At 44.2% G+C, this 24371-nt stretch overlaps 1 protein-coding gene across 1 annotated transcript in view; it reads right to left on the bottom strand.

Annotated features, from left to right (window-relative positions):
* Positions 1–3143: 3143 nt before the first annotated feature.
* Positions 3144–24371, bottom strand: part of LOC136609902 (cationic amino acid transporter 2-like) — a 53685-nt gene continuing 32457 nt past the window's right edge. The window contains exons 8-13 of the mRNA XM_066589191.1: positions 22590–22726; positions 20961–21063; positions 17941–18065; positions 11455–11621; positions 8288–8396; positions 3144–3292 (exon numbers count right to left, since the gene is read on the bottom strand). Of these exons, the coding sequence (XP_066445288.1) occupies positions 3144–3292; positions 8288–8396; positions 11455–11621; positions 17941–18065; positions 20961–21063; positions 22590–22726 (790 nt within the window). The remainder of the gene's footprint in view (positions 3293–8287; positions 8397–11454; positions 11622–17940; positions 18066–20960; positions 21064–22589; positions 22727–24371) is intronic.

The raw sequence follows: 24371 nt of genomic DNA, 5'->3' as shown, positions 1-24371 counted from the left end.
CCTTAACCGACTCTGCACTTCCTCCTGTTAGGCGTGCAATATTTAGCGGGGGTTTGTTTTATCTCCCTGCGTCTCATGTGACATTTCTTTTTAGTTCGTGAATACTCTTGAAAAACTATTTTAGATTTGCTGCTTCCCCCATCATCTTTTACACTTTTTTTTTTTCTGCATTATTTGTTAGCGGGGCAGTGCTCTCAGCGCAAATCCTTTTACTATTGATATAATTAAATAGTTTAGGGTTATTTTTGCTTTCTTTGGCAATCAGTCTTTCTGCCTCCTCCTTAGCAATTTTGATATTTTCTTATGTTTGTTTTCCCTGTATGATTTTAGCGCTTCTTCGCTGCCGCCTTGTTTTAGTAGTTTAAACGCTTTCTTTTTCTCATTTATGCCGCCCCCCCCCCCCCTTACAATTTTGTTGAGCCACACTGGTTTCCAGGAAGGACCAGAACGCCACAGGACATCATGGAGGCTGGGGTGAGTACTCTCAGCGGATTTGTGTGGGAAGCTGAAACTTTAACTTTTTAAAAACTTTTATGTGATTGCCATTATGTGGTGGATAATGGCGATCATGTGACTGGGGTTGCTTCCCGCAGCCCCTCATGACAGCTTCAGGCTGTTGGCTACCTCACAGATCTCGGGGCCTTAGTCCACAGTGAGGCCGTCTTTTGACCCCCGTGCGGAATAAGACCCAGCCGATGAGGTCGTCAAAAGGCGTACCGGCAGTCATTAAAGGGTTAAACACACGTCCAGCTGTGCAAACAGCTGCCGGAGCATTCCAATGTTCTCCTGAGGCTAGTGTAAACAAGTTTGGGGAGATTTTCTTGCAGTCTTTTGAAAGATGAGCGAACTACATTCAAATGAAACCTATTTGCTCAGTCTTTTGGCGGCTGGACGATTGATTTCAAGTGAACCAAAATCCATTCTTCAAACAAACACTGCACAATGCCAGCGTTTACATGTAACAATCGCTCATTTTTGGTCATTTAGATGAATTTTGAGCTATAATCGTTGCGTGTAAAAAAGCCATTAGACTGAACAATTTTCGTTGAGAAGCTCTAGCTTGGATACAGGATATGAAGGAGTCATACAGGTTCTGTGTGGTGTCCTGTGGCATATTGCTCCATATTTGCTGCAATTGAGCCTCTGGATTGTGCAAACCCGTAGGCTGTCGAAGTTGGTGACCATACATGTTCTATTGGTGATACGTGGCCTGCCTGGTGGTACATTTAAGTGTGGCAATGTTGTGGAGGCATTCCTATGAAACCCCCCCCCCCCCCCCCGCCTTGTATGCAGCCAAGCATTATCCTGCTGGAGAATGCCTCTTGGAAGCCACCATGAGAATCAACACATGTGGCTGCAGGATGTCCTGAACATATCACTGAGCTAGAGGGAACTGACTGTCGTATGTGGCTGCTTCCCAGACCATCACACCAGTAGTAGGGGAAAAGGCAGGTTTCAGGAACTCACGCCTAGGTCTCCAGACATGAATATGACCATCGTCAATGCCAAACTAAACTTGGCGTCATTGATGAAGACAACCATGTTCCATGTTGTAGCAATAAGGTTTGCAGTGGTGTTGTGGAACGTGAAACTAGAGGAGACTGTACACATTGTGAGAACAAACGTCCTTCAGCCAAGTACCTAGAAATGTTTTTTGTAGACACAGGGGCCTACACCAACAGTGCTATCTGTCTCTGAATGGCGGATAACAAAATAGTTGTAGATGCTTGTGCTTGTCAGCCAATTCTCTCTACTGATGGTCCGTCGAGGGGATCATCAACCTGGTCGCCTTGTATGCGTGCCCTGACGCATCCACTGGTCCCAACATATCCCAACAGTCTGGTCATAAGGGCCCATGTGATAGGCAAATCATCGATACAGGCATCCGCCTTCTTGCATCCGATCTTAGAGTTTGTAAACTGGACAAAATCTCTTTGTGGCTTAGAAGCCTCCACTGCACAAGAATCGCCCCTCTCCAATCCATCCTGAATGCGGCAGCCAGGCTCATCTTCCTGTCCAGCCGCTACTTGGACGCCTCTGCCCTGTGCCAGTCACTGCACTGGCTGCCCGTCAAATACAGAATTCAATTCAAACTCACTACCTTCATCCACAAAGCTCTCCATAGCACACGCCGTCATACATTTCATGCCTTATCTCAATACACCACTCAGCCCGCTCCACGCCCTCCACTAATGAAATCACACTGAGTACCCCTTTAATTCGAAAGTCTCATTCCCGCCTCCAAAACTTCTCCAGAGCATTCTTCTGGAACCGATTCTCTGGAATGTGCTACCCAAAGCTATCCGGGCAATCAGTGACACACAAAAGTTCAGGTGTGCTCTAAAAACGCACGCTTTCAGGGAGGATTACCATATCCCCTACACCAAACCGCTCTTTACTTTGCCTGATAACATGCTCCCTGTTCTGACTATAATCCCTGCTAGCCGCCATCAACCGCCCCCTGCAGTCATACCAATTCAGCCACCACATGGCTTAAGTCTGACCATTGTCTATGTGTATAGCATCCCTTACTCTCCACCCGCAATACCCTACACATCTTCAGCCCTTTTACCTTCTGTATCTCCCCATTATCCATAGTATGTAAGGTCATTGGAGCCCCTCACCCCTACTGTCTCCATCAACTGATTACTACATGTAACAGTGGTTTTTGTATCTTTGTTTTTTGTTTCTGTTCTCCCGTTTTGTAAGCGCTGCTGAATATGTTTGCTTCCTGCATACATATTAATAATAAACTTTATTTATATAATGCAGACAGCTATGTTCTTACTGCAGTGGCCAGGCTTGGTATTGCAGGCCAAGTTCCTATTCACTTTAGTGGGAACTTGGCCTGCAATACCAAGCCTGGCCACTGCAGTAAGAACATAGCTGTCTGCTTCCTTCCAAAACCAGCTCAGTGCAGGCCTGGCATACGGCTGACCATCAGGGGTCCTAGATGATAGACCTTCCCCCTTCCTCCACTGATCTACTGTACTATTGATCACTTGACCTGAGGATAGATCATCAGTAGTTGGACAACCTCTTTTTTTAAATTTGAGACAATCAAAATTGTTAATGCATTTATTTATTTAAAAAAAAGCTTTAGAGGTCTCGGATATAATGAAGGATGGTTTTCCATTAGGTGGTTACAATGACTGGCTAAGCTGAACATCAAAGAACTGAGTTTTTGATCCTATTTCTTCCATGCTGACCTCCATCCTTTGGGTCACTGTAATCGGCATGTTCAACTTCTCAACACTGTGGTGGATTCCATAGCCAAAGTATATAATGAAACCTGTAAAAGAAGCGTGTCTAGTTACATGGAGTAAGAAACGGGTCATTGATTGTTATAGGAGTACTTGAAGATCTGGAAATATTTGGACAGTCACTTGATGGATTGTTTATTTCGGAGGGGGAATGTATATTACAAAAAATAATGAAATAATTTGTATATATCACCAAACATTCAAATCAGAAGGGAATCGGAACAAACAAATATCACATATGGAATTACACTAATAAACAATAGGGGTGAGGGTCCTGGTCACAAGAGCTTACAATCTGTGAGAGACATGAGCAATAAATGTGCTTGTTCTGTAAAATGGTTGGTCCATCTTTTATATAAAGTGGGTTGCATACATAAGGGTGGATTCAGACGACTGTATATCGGCTCGGTTTTCATGCCGAGCCGATATACGGTGTCCTCATCTGCGGGGGGAGTGGGGGGGTGGGGGGAGAATGGAAGAGCCAGGAGCAGGAACTGGGCTCCCGCCCCCTCTCTGCCTCCTCTCCACTATTTGCAATGAAAGGAGGCGGGCTGGGGGGTGGGACTACATTCTGAGAATTAGCCCCACCCCTGTCCTGCCTCTCCTCTTTGCAAATAGTGCAGAGGGGCGGAGGAGAGGCAGAGAGGGGGCGGGAGCTCCTGGCTCTTCCAGGCTCCCCCCCCCACTGCAGAAAGAGATGACGTATATCGGCTGGGCGTGATAACCCAGCCGATATACATTCGTCTAAATCCAGCCTAAAGCTGTATGAGCTGGTTACCAGCTGTTATCTGTCAATGTACAGATATGAAGTGCATTATGATATATGGAGGTTGGAGGATACTGTTGGATGCAGGAATCAGGTTCTGAGGAAAATGGTATAAGGAGAAGAGTTAGATTAGGAGAAGTGATAGGCCTCCCGATACAGATGTGTTTTCAGGGACATTAGTATTTCACTTGATTGTCTGAGGTAACACATTCCAAAGATTAATATATAGAGAGATTAGCTTTAGTTAGACCAGATAGTGGCTAAAAAAGTTGCATATCTGAGTAAGAGCAAAATAGCAATCCAAAAGATATAAGTCCAGATGAACTGGACGATGGTTAAAGATATATATCAGTTGGTAGATCCTAAAACAGACCGCAATTTCGTGCAGCTAAATGCTGAAAGAAGTAGAGGATAGACAATCAATCCCCCTCGTTGATAAGGACTAGTATGATAGAATAACAAGTCCTAATCTCAGTCATGCCATTATATTCTACTGCATGTGATCCAAACTGAACCCTCCACTAAGATATCTGGAGTAAGTATGATGCCAGCTGGTCACTGAAATAAAGCTCAGCCAGAAACTAGATATAACCCAAACTGGATAATAACTTCTAGTACAGCTAAACAGCTAACGGCGCAAGCTAGATCCAAAATGAAAACAAAATAAATGAAAAAAACAGCGGCATGTCAGCCCTGGTGGTGGACTGACAGCTGCTGGGGACTGCTGGTCCCTGGACAGCTGCGGATTGAACTCTGCATCTTCAATGGATCCACCGGCCTGGGCTGTGGCCAGTAGATTTATCACTGGACCCTGTTTTACCATCCTCGGGTTTACTGCCTACTGGCAGAACGCATGGCCCCTATTCATGATGAGCTTTCATCATGTTGACACAGAAGACTCTCTGCTTTATGTGGGTGTGGTCAATTGTGACCATGTAGTTCACAGCATTGAGCCTTTGGTGCACGATATATGGGCCTTCCCAAGCAGCCTGAAGCTTGTTTTGGGTTAGTGGGACTAAGACGCACACCTTCTGACCCACCTGGTTATCTCTTTTCCTGGCGTTTTGATCGTACCATTGCTTCTGGAGGGCTTGGGCCCGCTCCATATTCTTGCACACGAGCAGCGTCAACGTCTGCATCTTATCTCGCAGCCGCACAACATAGTCAATGATGGACACACTAGAGGTGGGTAATTCTCCTTCCCAGGTTTCTCTTACCAGAGTCAGGGGTCCCCGTACTCGCCTTCCATACAGGAGCTCAAAGGGTGAGAAACCCATTGAGGCCTGAGGTACCTCTCTGTAGGCAAATAGCAGGTGCAGGAGGTAACGCTCCCAGTCGCATCGGTGCGACTCAAGCAACATCTTCAACATCTGCTTTAAGATGCCATTGAACCACTCACACAGACCATTAGTCTAGGGGTGATACGGGCTGGCTACCAGATGTTGCACCTGCATTCTCGTACAGAGGCATCGCATGAGGCTGGACATGAACTAGGGCCCCTGATCTGTAAGCATCTCCAAGGGAAATCCTACATGGGAAAATATGACCATTAAGGGCACAGTGTCTTATTTTCAGGGGGGGGATGTGCCTTATACTTATACCTGGTCCGCGGCGTTCTGATGCCTCCCGATGGTCTTCGGCAGTGGCGCTGCAGTAAGCTGCGTCCTCATTGTCTCACAGAGGAGTTTTTGCTGTTGACGGGGCTTTGAATACCTCGCCTCCAGCAAAGCGAGCGCTGTGATTGGATAATTGAGTGCCGGCAGCCAATCACAGCCGGTGCACGATGAGCCAATTGCAGCCATTCAGTGAATGACATCGATTGGCTCATCGATTGTTACATAGGAGAATAAGGAAATACAGGTAATACACAGGATAAATAAACAGGAGAAAGTAAAAAAAAGTTAGCAGACTCGGATATCGGTCCGAGGGGGCTGGGTGGCAGAGAACCAGAACAGAGGGACACCCATATACGTCCGTATAGCTCAGTGGATCGACCTTTTGAACCTGTGGGGTCCCGCATTTTAAAGGGTCCCTGAGTACACACCTCCTCGCCGCCCCCTCTAAGGTGAGTCATATCTCGGTGAGAGGGCCTCTGATGCGAAGATATGCCTGCCATATTTCTTGTCATGATTTTATCTATACATAGATATCAAGCAAGAGGCAGAAATCATAACCAGGCATAACCAGGGATTACATAGTTTGAGGGGTTCCTGAGTACTTACCGCAACCTGTGTGGATGCGTTTTGTTTAGAGGGCCCGCCTGATTCTGAAAATATAATTTATATCTGGCTGCATCCTTCACAGGATCTAGCCCCCTACTAGAAGAATGGTTTTCTAAAACATAATTAACCCCTTAGTGACCGCTGCAGGACGTGTATGGAGGGAGGTAGCGCCGCTATCTCCCTCCATACAGCGCGGGCGGCAGCTGTTTATTACAGCTGAAACACGTGGGCAATAGCCGCGCTCGGCCGTTCGGCCGATCGCGGCTATTAACCCTTTAAACGCCGCTGTCAATTTAAATCCCCTGAATGCTGTTTGGGGGTCCCGCACTGCCCCCCCGCGGTGAGATCGGGGGAGCCGTGCGGGTGTCATGGCAGCCGGGGGCCTAATGAATGGCCCTAGGGCTGCCTTAGCAGACTGCCTATCAAGCCATCCACACAGGGTGGCTTGATAGACTGCCTGTAAAAAAGCAGCATGACGTAATGCTATAGCATTACGTCATACTGCAGGAGCGATCAAAGCATCGCATGTTAAAGTCCCCCAGGGGGACTTCAAAGTAAAGTAAGAAAAAAGATCAATAAAGTTTTTTAAATTGTAAAAAAAAAAAGTTATAAAAGTTTAAATCACCCCCCTTTTGCCATATCAATTATTAAAAAATCTAAATCATAAAATAAAAATATGTATTTAGTATCGCCGCGTCCGTAAAAGTCCGATCTATCAAAGTAGTGCATTATTTTTCCTGCACGGTGAACGTCGTCCGAAAAAAAAATAAAGAATGCCAGAATTACACTTTTTTAGTTACCCTGTCTTCCAGAAAAAATGCAATAAAAAGCGATCGAAAAGTTGTATGTATTCCAAATTGATACTATCGGAAACTACAGGACATCCCGCAAAAAATGAGCCCTTGCTCAACTACGTCGACAAAAAAATAAAAAAAGTTATTGCGCGCACAAAATGACCGCAGAAAATAATTGAAAAAAATTAAATATCTTAAAAAAAAAATACAAGTACTACAGCAAAAAGAATACTATATAAGTTTGGTATCGTAGTAATCCTACTGACCCATAGAATAAACATATCAGGTCGTTTTTGTTGCAGTTTGTGCGCCGTAGAAACAGGACGCACCGAAAGATGGTGGAATGTCGTTTTTTTTTCCATTTCTCTCCGCTAAGAAATTTTAAAACGTTTTTTAGTAAATTATATGGTACAATAAATAGTGCCATTGAAAAATACAACTCATCCCGCAAAAAGCAAGCCCTCATACAGCAACGTCGATGGATAAATAAAGGAGCTACGATTTTTTAAAAGGGAGTAGGAAAAAACAAAAATGGAAAAAAGCAAAAAAGCTCCGTCACTAAGGGGTTAACAAATGCATGGTCTATATCCTCATGCTAATACCACCGAACACATACAGGTGGGGGAGAAAGAATGGAGGGTTATTTACCGCACAGCTCTTGTCCAGGCCAGGTGAAACAATGCTATTCTACATGCAAATATAAACAGGCTGGGGAAAAGCTCCTAAACCTGTCGCTTCCATAGCGACATTCCAACTATTCAAGGATTATACAGTAGATACAAAACTGATTGCTGGATATAAGTCAAGATACACAGAACAAAATGGCCCAAGGGTTTCTATATCTATCTTATATATCATCACATATCATCACACAACTAGAAATGAGCGAACGTACTTGTTTAGGGCGATTTCGCAATCGAGCACCGCTTTTTTCGAGTAACTGACTACTCGGGCGAAAAGATTCGGGGGGCAGCGTGGTGGAGCGGGAGGTAGCAGGGGGGAACAGGGGGAGCTCGCTCTCCCCCCCCCCCCACTCCCCTCTGCAACCCCCCGCTCACCCCCGGCGCCCCCCGAATCTTTTCGCCGAGTAGTCAGTTACTCGAAAAAAGCGGTGCTCGATTGCGAAATCGCCCTAAACGAGTACGTTCGCTCATCTCTACACACAACCCCTTCCAACAGAGCTCTATATTTACCTTTTTATATAAACTAATCTTTCTTTGAGGACTTTTTTTTTTAACTTACCAAGTGCCATCCAGACAGCATATCGAAGCCAAGTGTCAGGACTTAGCTGGACCATCAAGTATATATTAACAAAGATGCTAAGTATCGGTAGAAATGGCAGACAGGGAACCTACAGAGAGAAACAAATGGAATCCTACTATGAAAGGTGGAGGACATTTTTTCTTAATAATGCCTTCATGTAGCATACTGTATTTGTTTTGAGCCTTTCACAGAGAAAACCCTACAAATACTATATAATAATTAATATAATACAGTATAAACTCAATAATTCAAAATTAACGGCTGGTAAAAAATAATTGCCAGCGGTGAGCCGGAAGGGCAGGAACTCCACAAGCATTTAACTAACTCTGTCTGCAGCTCCCTTCTGCCGACCACCACACTCCAATCAGTCTATGAGCCCATAACATCTCCCCAAAGTGTCCGCACTCCTGCACGCAGCGCAAACGCCATGTGAAGATGTCAGGGGCCACAGACTGATTACAACAGCAGTGCCTGCCAGAAGGAAGCTGTGAACGGAGTGAGATTAGTGCTTGTTGGGTTGCTGTCCAAGGTCCACTATCAGAGGCGTAACTTGAAGCTCCCAGGCCCCGATGCAAAACTCGTAACAGGGCCCCCAACTATAATGCTTTACTTATAGTACTGGGAGAAGAGAGGCCTTATGGGCCCCCTAAGGCTCTTGGGCCTGGGTGCAACCGCATCCCCCGCATCCTCTATAGTTACGCCCCTATCCACTATGGAGCATACTATGACTACTGGGACCACTACAGGTTCACTATTCATACTAGGACTACTATGAGGTCATTTTTACTACTGAGGCGCTTAAACTACTGAGGCCACTTACGTGCTCACTAATACTACCGGGACCACTAATGGTGTTATACTACTACTGGAGCCATTAAGGAGGTCACTATTACTACTGGGGCTATTAGGAGGACACTACTGGGGCACTATAGGTGTATACATCCATAGGGTAATAGTAAGTGCACATTTTGTGGAAATACTATGGAGTTTATACGTGCATTTGTGCAAGGAAATTCCACATCTGAACAAATCTCATCTGCATGCTGTGAAATTGACCAGCACTGTGGATTTTAAAATCCCCAGCATGCCAATTTCTACTGCGGATTTTCACCATTTTCAATGTAGTAGAGGGATGAAATCCGCAGGAATATCTGCATGTTACATGTGGATCTTTGCTGTAATTTCGTAAATGAAAAATGCACCTTCTCTTAAAGTGGCAAAGAGGGCTGTCTGCTTGCCTAGGCAACTGTAGGACACTGAAAGCCTCTTTTGGAAAACAGCCTTACAGCAGTGGCTTCCGATGTTGTATGGTGGTCTATCCGCCTACTCATCCCGTAGTGTCTGCTGCCCGAAGGCAACTGAAGGTACCCTTTAACACTAAAAGGCTGCATTCTTTCAGTCTGTTTCTTCATATGCAACTTTCCAAAGCGATCTGTACACTTTTGGTCATTAAAGTGACCCCCTGGTTTCGGGACATCATTTTGTCCTGGGACTGGAAGGTGAGGAAATAGCACCGGCAATTGTAGTGATTTAACTCTGTAGAGGCTAATGGCCACATCATTTCATTATGGTAATTGCTGGACAATGGCATGGTGAAAGATGTGTGCTATAATGTTAGCCCAATGTAAAGCTTCAGTGCAGCCTCCTAAGGGTTAAAATCACATTGCTATACTGTAAGACTGAAAGTGTAACTGTCTTGGGTGTTTCCTCAGCCCCTTCCCCCACCCTCAACTTCTGAGACAAAGAAGCTGATTTTTGCCTGACCACATGTTGGGGAGACAAAGGCTGACTTTTACACTGGACTTGAGAGGGGCGTGGGGAGGGGTGGGAGATTCTATATGACTCAACGAATGAAAATATATACATGTTATTGATGTCATATGTTATATACCGATAAAGGGCAGGTATTATGTGTATTAATAAAACTGAGGGTCTTAGCATTGTACCACCCAGACCCAGTTTAGATCCGAGACTAGCAGCTTGTGTCTGACTGGTTATTATAAGGCATGCACATGTCATACTACTTAATTAGGAAGCTACAAATTACCCTAGAACCTGCTGGAGAAATTTGTATCCAGATCAAGTGCAATGGTGGTGTTAGACCAATGCACTATGCCTGCTCTCTGATTGACCAGAGCTGCTTATGTGATCCTCACATCCAATCAGAGAGCAGTGCACAGTAGACAGAAAATTGCCCAGGACATCTTGAATGGATGAAAACAGGGCACATAATCAGCGGATTGGAAGGGCAGCAGAGAAGAACAACTGCAGATAATATACCCTCCTCCTTTCCCAGGATAGAATCTTGTCTTCAAACCAGAAGTTTGTTTTACCACCACAGGCAATAAGACAGTGGCAGTATGTTACTGAGCTGTACAGGAGATGCCACCCACTTCTCTGATATCACTTCCTGCTCAGCAGCTATTGGCTAAAGCTGTACCTTGCAGACTTCCTGTTCTACCCACCCCCTGCTCATAAATGTGCTATTACTGATAGTTTTCTGTACCATTTCAGGTGCGTCTTCATGCATTCAGACTGTTAAGCAGAAAAAATTGTCTGAGAGTGAAAAGAAAGCTCTTGTGGGTCAAGAGGGATGTTGTCTCTCTTTAAGGAGAGCACCCAAAAAGTGTGTGGAGACACCTGGGGGGGTGAGTAGGTTGGGGAATGGCATCGTCTCTCCTCAAGGAGAGGACTCAGAAGGGGTGTGAGAAGGCACCTGAAAAGTGATTGAGGAGACATAATGCTATGCACGGTCCTCTGGGTAATTTATGCAAATAAAGAAGATGGAAAAAATACCTCTGCAACGCCTCCTATTGGATGGCAGCATTCCTTTAAATCAATGTATGACTTTTTAAGAAGTCTGTAAAACAAAAATTGTTTTACAGACTTGTTAAAAAGTTGTACAGTGATTAGAAGGAATGCTGCCATCCAACAGGTGGCGCTGCAGAGGTATTTTTCCATCTTCTTTATTTGCATGTTGTTTCAGTGTTGTTGATCCTGCATGTGGGCACGGTGCCCGAACTATCGGACAGGGAGTCCAGACTGCTCCTTAGTAATCCTACAATTTTAGTCTAATAGGCAGAACTATATTGCCAAGGAGCCATAGGTGAGTGATAAGGGCACATGACGTGACTAGTAATACTTACCATGAAGGTTGCTTTACTCTGATTCTGTGGCTGTCTCCAGATAAAGATGGTGAGTGCCGCTATCCCAAAGAGAGCCAGAGCAAGCAGAAGAATATACCAAACCGTACCATAGATCAAATACTCCAATCCCACTGTAGCCATCACACTCGTTATGCAGATGAGAACGGCTGAGAAAAGAGAAACTTGTCTGTAGTTACTTGTTCCAATGTTTGCTTGCCTGTTTACCAACACCTTGAGTATAACCCTTCCCCACATTTCAGCAAGAGGGGCATTAATAAGTGCTCATTAACGGGCTGCTTTCACATATGCCTTAAGAAAACACAGCTTGAAATTGCAGTATTTTACAGCGATTTCAAGTGGCGTTTTTGGACGCATTGTACAGCATTTGACAGTGCTTTTTAAGGCACATGCTTCCTCTGGGGATTAAAGCCCTGAAGGCTCTTAACGTGACAGCTCAATGCTGTTTCTGGAGGTAGCCCACAACCTGGAGCTATCATTAGGGCCGTGGGAAGCCCCCCTCACCCCCGGTAATCCGATTGACGCTATCCAATGGATAACACCGATCGCATGAATGTAAAAAAGTTTAAAAAGTTAAAGTTTCAGCTACCCTCATGTATCCGATCATGAGGGGCACTGAAATTACTTACCCCCATCCTCCCCAATGTCCTGCGGCGATCTAGTCCAATGGATAATCGTGATGGGTGATGAGGGGCTTTAAAAAGTGGTAAAACGCGTAAAAATAGAACAGACAGTGCTCGAAAAGTGTTTGAGCACAGGTTTCCAAGGTCCCATTGAAATCAATGGGCTTGTTGTACCACGGTTAGCGCAACGTTCGGAAAGCCACGCTAATCACAGCAAAAAACGGTGAGTGTGGGAGCGGCCTAACTGTTCTGCATGGAAACTTCAGAATAAAGGCTCTTTAAGATAGGCTGATCAACAAAAGATTTAGGAAACGTTAGTATGACAACGAATCATTGTTAATACTATCATTCGTCCCCATACAGAAAGCACTCATCGGCAGCACATTCCCCTGTTTACATGCTAACCAACAAGCATTTTTATGCCCACATAAAAGATGCAGTCAGCCAATGCTCAGGCATTTGCTCGTTTGAGTGCAAACGGAGATGGGCCAATGATTGGGCAAACTAATGTACCTGACTACTCACTGGTGTATGTCAAAGGGCCTAAAAGGCTTGAAAAAAAGAGATCACAAAAACATGTCCATAAGAATTTATGAGGCCATGCAGTGCCATTAAGTATGTATAATTTTACATAGAGGTACATAAAGGGAGTATATACAAAAGGTAAGTATGGCCTCTGGCAGTGATTTTTTTTTAATTGATATGTCCTTTTTCTGTGATTCGTTTCTAATGAAATCTTGCCCTTAGCTAATCAAGAAGATGGAAAGACACCTGCCTGAAAGCAGGGTAGGCGTCCTGATAAGAACAACCCTGCGCTGGAACTTTGGAGCTAAATATCCCTGACAGGACACAGGGACAAAGTACTGAAATTGGGCACACAGAGCAAAACTGACCTACCAAAGAAACGGGAATTATGCACAGATTGGTTGGAAATGGACAAATGCACACAGGCAAAGAATATACAGAATAAACAGATACACGAACAGGATCAAACAGACAAAACAGGTGAGCTAGATATGCTGGGTGTCTGAGACAAACACACATCAATACTGAGTCAAAGAGGGAGGATTCCCAGCTACCTTAAATAGGAAGGTCATTGTCATTTAAGCTGCAGCTGTGCTGGGAAAACTGATCAGGGTTAGCTAGTGCAGTGCTAATAGAAATTAGAAGAAACAAGCAGATTTATACAGAAGAAGCAGAGCCCGAGTCCGCATGGAACAGCAAAAGGGCAGCAGACACAAGTAGCAGATGTATTTGTACCTCTGCCCTTATGCCCCCTTCTTCCCCTGGATCCATAAACTCTGGATTCATCTCATAGGGCTATGGAAGTACTAATATCAGCAGAAATGGTGTATTCCGAGTATGAAGTAAGGTCTTGAAGAATCTTAATGCTACAATTCCCTACAGTGAAACCATTTTGGTGAAGATCTATGGCTTGTCATCGAGAACTCAAGTAACTTGCTTTGCAACGTCCCTTTAAAAACAGAGAACCCCGTCTAGGGCCGAGCTGTCCACAACTCAGCTCTTAATGCCTGTGGTGGCCAGGGAAATAGGTGGAATTATTAGGTTGATTGGGAGGAGTGACATCGTAAAGTCGTTGCCTCCTCTTAAGTGAGTGGAGAATAGACAAAGCATTGTCTTGACTGACCGGGGATCTCTGTGTCACCTTTGCAGGATACCATAATGACGAAGAATTCTCCTGAAGACCCTGGAGATTCTAAGGCACCAAGGAGCGACAAAAAGATTGTATTGGAAGCAGGCACTTCGATTGGCAAGATGACCCCCAATGTAACACTCTCCCAGAGCTCCAATCCAAGGTGGGTTATGCATACAGAGCCAGGGCAGGCCTTGTAACAGGGTACTTGTGGATCTTGAAAGAACCAGCAAAGAAATTTTCTCTGAATACAGAGTACCTACTTTCAGATCCAGCGGTTCTGTGACAAACTGGATGGTCTCGGAAGGGGGACCTCCACTCAGAGTTGTCATCGCCAGAGGTCTCTCCAGACATCGGATAGAAATCTGATATTGGTCCACCAAGGCCTGATGCACGAAATTCCCTGCCGAACATGAATCCAGACAGGCTGACACAGGGTACTACATACTGGAGACGGATAATCTCACAGGTAAATACAATCCTGGAGAAGACTGGTTTATACCTAGGGTAGCCACTCCTACTGACCCAAGGTTTGAGAGTCTTCTCAATTTACGAGGACAGGTACCTACATGATGACTCGGAGCACCACAGTACATACACAGCTTTTTAGAACGTCTGTGCATGCACTCCTGCTCTGTTAGTTTGAGCTGATCAACCTGCATGGGTTCAGAGTCACTAGACTGTAAGGTAGTAGGCAAGAAAAAAAGTGGTGTCTGCTACTTGGGTACCAGGCGGATCGACCTTTTCTCCTGCATAGCCTTCTTGGTCCTCTTCTGGAACCGGAGATCAATTCTCGTGGCTAGGGAGATCAAGGCATCCAGGGAAGTCGGAAACCTTGCAACCAGCCAACTCGTTTTTGATGCAATCTGCCAAGCCCTACCAGAATGCTGCTATCATAGCCTCATTGTTCCAACACAACTCCGAGGCCAGGGTTCTAAACTTGTAAGTGTACTGCCCCACGGTGAGACTACCCTGACGTAGACATAGCAGGGAGGAGGAAACCGAAGTAGTTCGACCAGGCTCATCAAACACCCTTCAAAACGTCTCCACAAATATACATAGGTCATTGACCATAGGATCGTTTCTCTCCCAGAGAGGGTTCACCTAGGCCAATGCCTATACAGACAGGTGAGACATCATAAAAGCCACTTTAACATGGTCACTAGGGAGCTAGTAAGACAGCAGCTTGAAGTGTAGTGAACACTGATTAATAAACCCACGGCATAGACTAGGATCTCCCTCATAGAGTGGGGGTTAGATAATCGAGGACCAGATCCAGCCGCAGAAACTGACTGTGGGAACAGAGATGGAGTTGCATCTGCTGTCGAAGACTGCGGTACCACTGTGTCAGTAGATCTGGAGTTCAGGTGAGAGTTCAGATTGTACAAATAAGACAAGATTTGTTTTTGGTGATCTTCTTGCTGAACCAATTCTTGAAATAAGTCTAAGATTTCGCCGCAAGCCGGGTCAGCGGAATCCATGCCCTCAGTACACTAGTACGGACTCTGAGTGCAGACCCACTGTGCTAACCAACCAACCTCGCTTTTAGACCGGACCTGGTGTGGCTGGCAGCTGACCCCTGCTTAAAAGCAGGGTAACTGCCCTGATAAGAATGACCCTGCGCTGGAACCTCAGGGATAACTATCTCTGACAGGACACAGGGACAAAGGACTGAACATAAGGCACAGAACAGGACTGACTTAACAGAGATGGGAACAATGCACAGACTTGAAGGAAATGGGCAAATGTGCTGTGAGCACTCAGCAGGGTTAACTAGTGCAGTGCTAATAGAAAATAGAAGAAACAAGTACATTTATACAGAAGGAGCAGAGTGATGTCCGAGTCCACCCGGAACAGCAAGAGGGCAGTAGACCTAACAAACATCATCATAGGAGGCCACTAAATATAGCAGAAGTCACCAAAAATCTATTATTGAGGCAAATGGATGAAGTAGCAAATTACAATGAGGTAATTATTATGGGAGACTTTAACTATCTAGATATAAACCTGCAGATCTCATAAAGGTAACACGTTTCTGTCAATAACTAAAGGTTATTACCTTACCCAATTTGTTTAGGATCCAACTAGTGGGATGGCTATTTTGGACTTAATATTAACCAACACACCTGACAGAATAACAGGGGTACAAGTTGGGGGCACCTGGGAAATGACCACAAAATAATACATTTTATCTCATCTTTCAAGATAGAGTTTTATAGGGAAGCTACAAAAATACTAAACTTTAGGAAGGCCAAGTTCAACCAGCTATGAGAATGCTTAGTCTGGGTGAGAATCTGTGTAAGTGGGTAATTAACTGGCTCATCTCTAGAAAGCAGAGGGTGGTTATAAATGGTACATACTCTGATTGGGTCACCGTTACTAGTGGGGTACTACAGGGGGCAGTACTGGGCTCTATTCTTTTTAATATATTTATTAATGACCTGGTAGAAGGATTGTGCAATAAAATATCAATATTTGCAGATTATATAAAACGATGTAAAGAAATGAACACAAGAGAGGATGCAAAGTGGTTGTAAGACGATCTGAATAAGCTGGGGGTTTGCGCAGAAAATGAGGTTTAACACTGATAAATGTAAGGTAATGCCCAAGGGCTGAGGAAATACGTCACCATTACACACAAAATGGGAAACCACAGGGTAACACTGACACGGAAAAGGTCTTGGGGATTTTAGTTAACTGTAAGCTTAACTGGAGCAACCAGTGTCAGGCAGCTGCTGTCAAGGCAAATAGGATTATGGGGTGCATCAAAAGATGTATAGGGGCGCATGACGAGAACATTGTTTTTCCTCTTTATAAGTCAGTGATCAGACCACACATGGAATATTGTGGACAGTTTTGGACACCGGTACTCAAGAAGGACATATCAGAGCTTGAGCGGGTTCAAAGGTGGGCAACTAAAGTAATAAATGGAATGGGTGGATTATAATACCCAGAGAGGTAAAATTGGGGTTATTTAGTTTAGTAAAAAGATGGTTACTGAATAACTATGAATAAATATATCAGGGGACAATACAGAGATCTCTCCCATCATCTATTATACCCAGGACTGTAGCAAGGGGGCGCTCTAATAACTATGTATACATATATCAGGGGACAATACAGAGATCTTTCCCAGGACTGTAACTGTAACAAGGGGGCACCCTCTACATCTAGAGGAAATAAGGTTTCTGCACTAACATAGGAGGTTCTTTACTGTAAGGCTGGGTTCTCACAGGGCGGATTCTCGGCGGAAATCTCGTGGTTTGGCTGCAGCGAAAAACCGCAAGATTTTCGCCGGGAGAACCGGCCGCAGCGGAAAAAAAAATGAACATGCTGCGGCCGGCAAATCCGCACCGCAGCAGCTGCTTCTGCCGGCTTAGCCGCAGCAGACTTGCCGTCCCGTGTGGACGAGATTTCCGCCCCATGTGAACCCAGCCACAGAGCAGCAAGACTATGGAACTCTCTGCCTGAGGACGTGGTGATGGTGAACTTGATAAAAAGAGTTTAAGAGGGGCCTCGCCACTTTTCTTGAGTGCAATAATATCACATGTTATAATCACTAATTACTTCAGAAGGGTTGTTGATCCACGGATTATTCTGATTCCCTGATTGGAGTCGGGAAATCCTTTTTTCCTGACTCCGTGGGAAGATTGGCTTCTACCTCATTGGGGTTTTTGCCTTCCTCTAGATCAACATTGGTGGTGGAGTGTAATAAGCTGAACGAGATGGACATGTCTTTTCGGCCTCACATACTATGTTACCGTCTATGTGCAAGTATAATACAAAGCAGCCACTCCCCTTAATATATGGTGCGTGTATGAGTAGCTGCTCATCAGTATTTTGCACCTGTGCAGTGCTCCTCCATATTGCACTTTGACTGGTTGCATGCTGAGGGATGGGGTACTTATGCCTGCCCTTCTATTTGTATCAGTATATCAGTAAGTATGGCATTTAACAATGATTTTTTTCTGTGTCAAAGGGCCTTAAAGGCTTGTACATAATGATCACAAATAGAGTGACCATAAGGATCCATGGGCTCATACAGTGCCTTCATGTGTGTACAATTTTACATAGAGGTACACAAAGGAGTGATTTTTCCATGTAATATTACAGGTATAGTCTCCCTCAGAAGCATGTTTATATTATGCTAAATTTACATTTATTAGTAATAAGGAAATAGAGAACACTAACTTAATGCAAGAACACTCCGTGTCACCAGTATGGAAGAATGTGCCGGCTTCGTGGATGATGTGTTAACACTAGATTCTTGGATGTTTCCATTGGTCATCAGACTGATTTCTGTTTGTAATTGGTACCTGAAGTTACAAAAGAAATAATTAATAAATGCTTATAATAGGAAACATTTATATAGTTTGTAGGGGTATTTTTCCCAAAGTGCAGGTGGTTTAAGAGATGGAGCACATATTACAATTTTTACTTGGCAGCTAAATCAGTGTCATTGGGTTGGAGCCTCAGGTGTAATAGCCGCAGATCTGGAGAGTAATCAGGAAAAAGCCAGGAGTCAGCAATGGGCGGTCTCAATTTGCAGTACAGATGGATGAGGCGGGTAGCATAGTCAAAAGAGAAGCCAGAAGTCAGCAGCGGGAGATCTCGGTTTGCAGTACAGATGGATGAGACGGGTAGCATAGTCAGAAGGGAAGCCAGAAGTTGGTATCAGGTGGTCTTGTAGCAATATCAGAGGGGCAGGCAAAATTGGAGGTTGATCAATGAATGCTGTGGAGCAGAATAATAATGCGCTGGTGCAGTGGCAGGGTCAGGCTTTTATAATGAGCTCAATCAGGAACAGAGGCAGGGTCAGGACAAGGAGGCAGGAGCTAGATAACTGGATTAATGAAACAATGCTGAGAGACATGCAAAGGAACTGTCCACAGGCTGTATGGCTCAGCAGAGAAAGCTATCAACTGGTGCACAGGAGGACCCTGATTCAATTCCAGACAGTGGGTCCCTCCTTCAAAGATGGCATCCGGACATTCCAGGGCCTGATTTACCTGGGTACCTCTTGTGAAACTCCCCTGTGAGCCTTGGTGCCTTTTTTTTTCTTCTAGCTCCAAATAGTTTTCCTGTGGCCCGTATTCCTGCCACTGCACCAGATACTGAAGTTTTCCTCTATGTTTTTGGGAGTCCAAGATTTCCTCAATGACAAACTATACATGCCTCTGAACCTTCACAGAAGGGGGAGGAGGTTGTTGTCTCCCCGTGGAAAACTTTGCTGGATCCTTAGGCTGCCTGGGAGCTTGAAGCAGGAAAGCTGCCTCGCCGACCCTCCCTGAAATTGGGAAAGGTCCAATAAACCTTTGGTCAAATTTTGGAGAAGGTACATGGGTCTTCAGATTTCTGGTGGATAACTATACCTTTTCTAACCCAGAAAGGAGGTGCCACTTCTTTGTAGGCCGCCTGAGCTTTCCGTAAAGCTTCCTTTAATTCCTTTTAAATATCCACTAATGCTACCAGTGTATGGTTGACCATCAGGACAGGAGTATTAATAGGGAGGCTAGGAACATAGACAGGATACATATATAGGTGAACTCCACAGTTGTTAAGTAATCCATCCAATCGTCCTGGAGATGGGACTCTGAAGTAATGAAGATACTGCTCCAGAGTCTGGTTAGTTGTCTTCGTCTGGCCGAGGATGAAAAGCAGAGGAAAGACTCACAGTAGTTCCAAATGCTGTGCAGAAGTGTTTCCAGAACTTTGAGTTGAACTGAACCCCTCAGTCTAAAATGATATCATCAGGAATTTCATGTAGTTGAAAAACTTGCCGGATCATCAACTCCACAGTGTGCTCAGTGATGGGAATCTTTTTTATGGGGATGAAGTGAGCCATCTTCGTGAGTCAGTCCCAGTCCATGACAACAAGGATGGTAGTATTCCTTCTGAGTGGGGCAAGTCCACTATAAAGTCCATAGATATAGATCCACATGGCCTGGATGGAACTGTAAGAGGTTGTAGGAAACCCAGAGGGTGAGCTCATGGTGTCTTGTTCTGCGCACATACTTCACAAGTGGTGACATAACTCTTCACATCCCTCCTGCAGTCAGGCCACCAGAAGGAATGTAGTAGGAGTTCCAAAGTCAATGTGACCCCAAAGTGATGGCCAGCTTGGAATCATGGACCAGTTTAAGGACTTTGGAGACAAGAACACCTACTATATGTTCCCAAGGCTGGCCAACACAAAGTCCATCCTTGAACGAAAGCTTCACGTCAGTAGAAGGATGACTCAAAAAAGGATCATTTTCATATTCTCCCTAGAGCTTTGTTAGAAGGCCTTCAGAGTGCAGGATACCCAAGATTTGACCTTTCTTCAGGCTCTGAAAATATCGTGGACAATGCATCCGCCTTGCTATTTCTGGAACTGGGGTGGTAGGACACAATGAAATTAAACCTGGAGAAGAACAGTATCCATCATGCTTGTCTCACAGATAACCTCTTGGCAGTATGGAGAAATTCAATTCAGTCAGTAAGAACCGTTACTGGATGATGGGCTCCTTCCAATACTAGAATCAGACACCACTCTACAGTGCAAGAGATGTCCTATCACTTGTCCATCAGATACACATACCCTGCTCAGCAAGGTGCCTGGTGATGTACAGTACATCTTCCAGTGGTTATCGTGACTGGGATCTAGACCACCCACACAGTGTCTGACTGTTATGTAAAACACAATTATGCACCAATAATCCCCAGCACTTACTTATATTACTCTTCCACACAGCCATAAGAAGTCCATGTCATCCTCCAAATAAACTTTAGCAAGTACACTAGTTAACTTCGCTAGATTAACGTCTTCATAACTTTACATCCCCCTTACATACAGTCATGGTTAAGAGTTTTGAGAGTGACTCAAGTTTTGGTCTTCACAAAGTTTGCTGCTTCAGTGTTTTTAGGTCTTTTAGTCAGATGTTTTCATGGTATACTGAAGTACAACTATAAGCATTTCATTAGTTTTAAAACTTTTATGGTGAAATACATCAAATTTAGACAAAGACTCAATATTTACAGTGTTGACCCTTTTTTAAATCAAGCAATTTGCCCTGACATGCTGGATATTGGCTTCTGGGCCAAATCCTGACTCAGGGCAACCCATTCTTGCCTAATCAGCGTTTGACGTTTTTCACAATTTCTGTGTTTTTGGGAGCCCACTCCCTTGGATGAAAAGCAACCCCACACATGAATGGTCTGTACTACCTTACCTCAGTAACAGGACACAAGAAGACACCAACGTGTAAGCGAACAAGGTCCCAATAGACATCATGTCTACCAAGGCTTTCAGATCAAATAGGAATGCCATGAGAGCTGCAAACCAGAGAGTTTGTTGTTATAAATGTTTGCCTACTTTATTATTATTTTACACATTAAATGTAATTAAATATTCAATTCTTAATTAATTCTGTTATAAAACACGTATTTTCTAAGATGTCATTGTGGCATGAAAGAAAGACAATGACTTTTGGTAAGAAGATCATAACCTGTTCCTGAATTCCTAAAGACTATAAATGTTCAGGTGGGCATGCTGGTAAGGAATAGGAGCAAAAATTCTGGTCAGGAAGTGGTTGCAATTGCTCGGGTCCCCTAAGCTGCCCTGGATGGAGACAACAGGGTATAGTGACAAACCCATTGATTTCCATTTAGTGATCTTGTAACTCTTGTAAGTGTTTTGACGTACACACCAGTGAAATCAGTGTATCTGTCACAATACCATGCGGTCTGCAGCCAAGGCAGCTTAAAGGATCTGATAGGTTCCCTTTAAAAAAAAAAAACATCTGGTATATAATATATGCAGTACTCACATAATGCCACCAAATGGTGCCAAAATATAGTAATATTGCCATGCAATGTGCAACTAATACTACCATGAAGATTCAAATTAATATTGCAATCCAATACTTAAATAATACCATCATATATTGGCACATAATTTTGGGCAGTTGCAGGGAAATGGGAATGATGGTAACATCCCTGGAGCTCTAAAACAGTGTAGAGGTTAACCGTGACTTCCCTGACTTCTCTGGTGGACTACGGTGGTGAAGGAGGTAATGGAGGCATCCCTGTTTGCTAGAGTAATGAAGGGGTTAACAAAGACTTATAGATAGTCTAAAACAGGGAATGGGTAAATGACAACATCCCTGGTAGTCTAGGGCAGTGAAAATGTCTTTGTAGTTAAATCCCCGGTGGTCTAGAGCAGGGGTCCCCAACTCCAGTCCTTAGGGACCACCAACAGGTCGTGTTTTCAGGATTTCCTCAGTGTTACACAGGTGATCTAATTATTGTCAGTGCCTCAGACATTACCACAGGTGTTCTTACCATAGGATATCCTGAAAACATGACGTGTTGGTGGTCCCTGAGGACTGGAGTTGGGGACCCCTGGTCTAGAGCAGAGAAATAAGGTCAGTAGTAAATACCTGGTGGTCTAGAGGTTAATTATCTAGTTTAATTATCTTAGATAACCAAAAATGTGGCAGAAACTAGCAGTTTAGAAGGACAGCACATATACCCCATCCCTTCCAGTCCTGGACAGAACTGTGTCCCAAAACTGGAGGGTTACAATAAGTGTTTCTTCTTCCGATTAGTGCAGAACAGGAGATGTGGAGAACTGTGCTGCCACAGAACATGATAGCCAAACAGCTTTCTCCGTGGTTGGATGAAGCTCTCAATGCTCTGCTTGATGACAACTGGAAGTGATTGCAGAGCAGAATATTATCTTAGTCCCTTATCAGGCTATTATACACTAAGGCTCTATAAAAATTTTGGGCCCAGGGACAGCCCCTTACATCAGTCCTGGCTAAAATACTGGAGAGAATACAAAACAAATAATTATATACCTGCCACAACTCCAGATGTCATGGTGGCAATTACTGGACTCTGCCGGCTGCTAACACGGGACAACGGTTGAAAAAGTAGTCCATCTCTAGCCATAGCAAACAGAATCCGAGGCATCGGGAAAATAGACCCTAGAAGACTAATAAAAAGTATCATTGGCAAACTACAAAGGCAAAGGTTGCAGGGTAAATTATGAAAAGGGGGATACATAAAGTAGACATTTCTCTCAACATTTAGCAAATCTTAAGATCAAATCAGATTCCGATGTACAGCAAGTGAGCAGACACACGGTGATATATGTTATATTGACCTCCATATACCATGGTGTAAACCTACAGCAGTATGTATACAATTAGTTTTTTTGAGCAAACCTAAACAGTCAAGCCCTGTTTCAGGTCGAAATTTACCAAAACTTTGCTTCAGCATAAGCCCACTAAAATTCTAATTCTTCTTCCTCCTCCTTATTTTCTCTTCCTTTTAAAATTAAGGGCAGCAGAAGGAAAATTGAATATAAAGAAGAACTTTCGCTCACATGGCATAACAAGGCATTTTAACGATATCCCTAATGCAAACTATCGAGATCTAAAAATCCCTCCACTTGAATATATATCTACAAAATCTGATGTTAATTTGCACCGTAAAGAGATGTTTTGGATATATAGATTAGATATAGAGATGAGCGAGCGTACTCATTAAGGACAATTACTCGATCGAGCATTGTCCTTAGTGAGTATCTCCCCGCTCGGAAGAAAAGATTCGGCTGCCGGCGCGGGTGAGAGGTGAGTTGCGGCCATGAGAAGAAAAATGCTCTACTTATCTATTCCTCCACCATCATTCTACTTACAAGATCTTCACCTCCCTTATCCTCTCCTGTCTCCTGCAGTCAGGGGGCTCACTTTACCTCCAGCTGCCTGATTCTTCTCCTTCCTGTGAGGTGTACATTTGGTTGGCAGTCTGCCAATGTACATTACGTCACAGCTCACAGGTCAGCAGGAGGACTGCCTATCTTCTTCAGAGATTGCTCATGCGAGCTGCCTCTGAAATAGATTACAATTCCTTCCTAGGCAGTGAAGCTACAGCACAGGGATGTGACCTTCACTGACCCAGCAGGAAGGAGTTTGTGATGAGCAGCCTTCATAACAAGCTGGGCCCAGCCTGCAGTGAGCTGATCTGGGGCACTGGAGAAGCTCAACCAGGAGAAGATGTGATAAAGAGACAGACAGGGAAGGAATAGGTAAGTTTAGATAATTTTTTTTGTAATGACAAAACCCCTTTAATGTTAAGTTACAGCGCAAGGATTTACTAGTCGGATCCACACGAGCGCGGATCTTTTTTCCTTCCATTCGAGCAAGCTTTATTACAAGCGTCCCACGTTGGACTGCTTGGATCCCCAGCGGCTCTCCTGAATATAGGATCGTGGAACCTACGACTTATCCTACACGCCGACCAGGACAACAGGTGACGGGGGGAGCCCCTTAACACAGGGTTATCCCACCGTGCACCAGGTGAGTTGATACTCATTTTTTATCTACTGGTTGCCGACAAACACATAATTTTGGTGCTTTTATGCTTGGCACACTCCTGACATATTTTTTTATTTATTTAGAAGGAAAAGGAAGTTGATTCTTTTCTCCTCTTTTTTCCTTTTCTTTTCCCCTCTTCTTCTCGTCTCCTATTCTTGTTTATCTTTCTCCTTTTTCCTTGTACTTTTTCTTTTCCATCCTTCTATTTCTATTTTAACATTGCCTTAGAAACAGCTCAAATGTACTTAGATACATACCTAG

Source organism: Eleutherodactylus coqui, chromosome 2, assembly GCF_035609145.1.
Source record: "Eleutherodactylus coqui strain aEleCoq1 chromosome 2, aEleCoq1.hap1, whole genome shotgun sequence".
In the NCBI taxonomy this organism is placed as follows: domain Eukaryota; kingdom Metazoa; phylum Chordata; class Amphibia; order Anura; family Eleutherodactylidae; genus Eleutherodactylus; species Eleutherodactylus coqui.
Note: the sequence above shows the minus strand (reverse complement) of the source record. Positions and strands in the feature narration are given on the sequence as shown.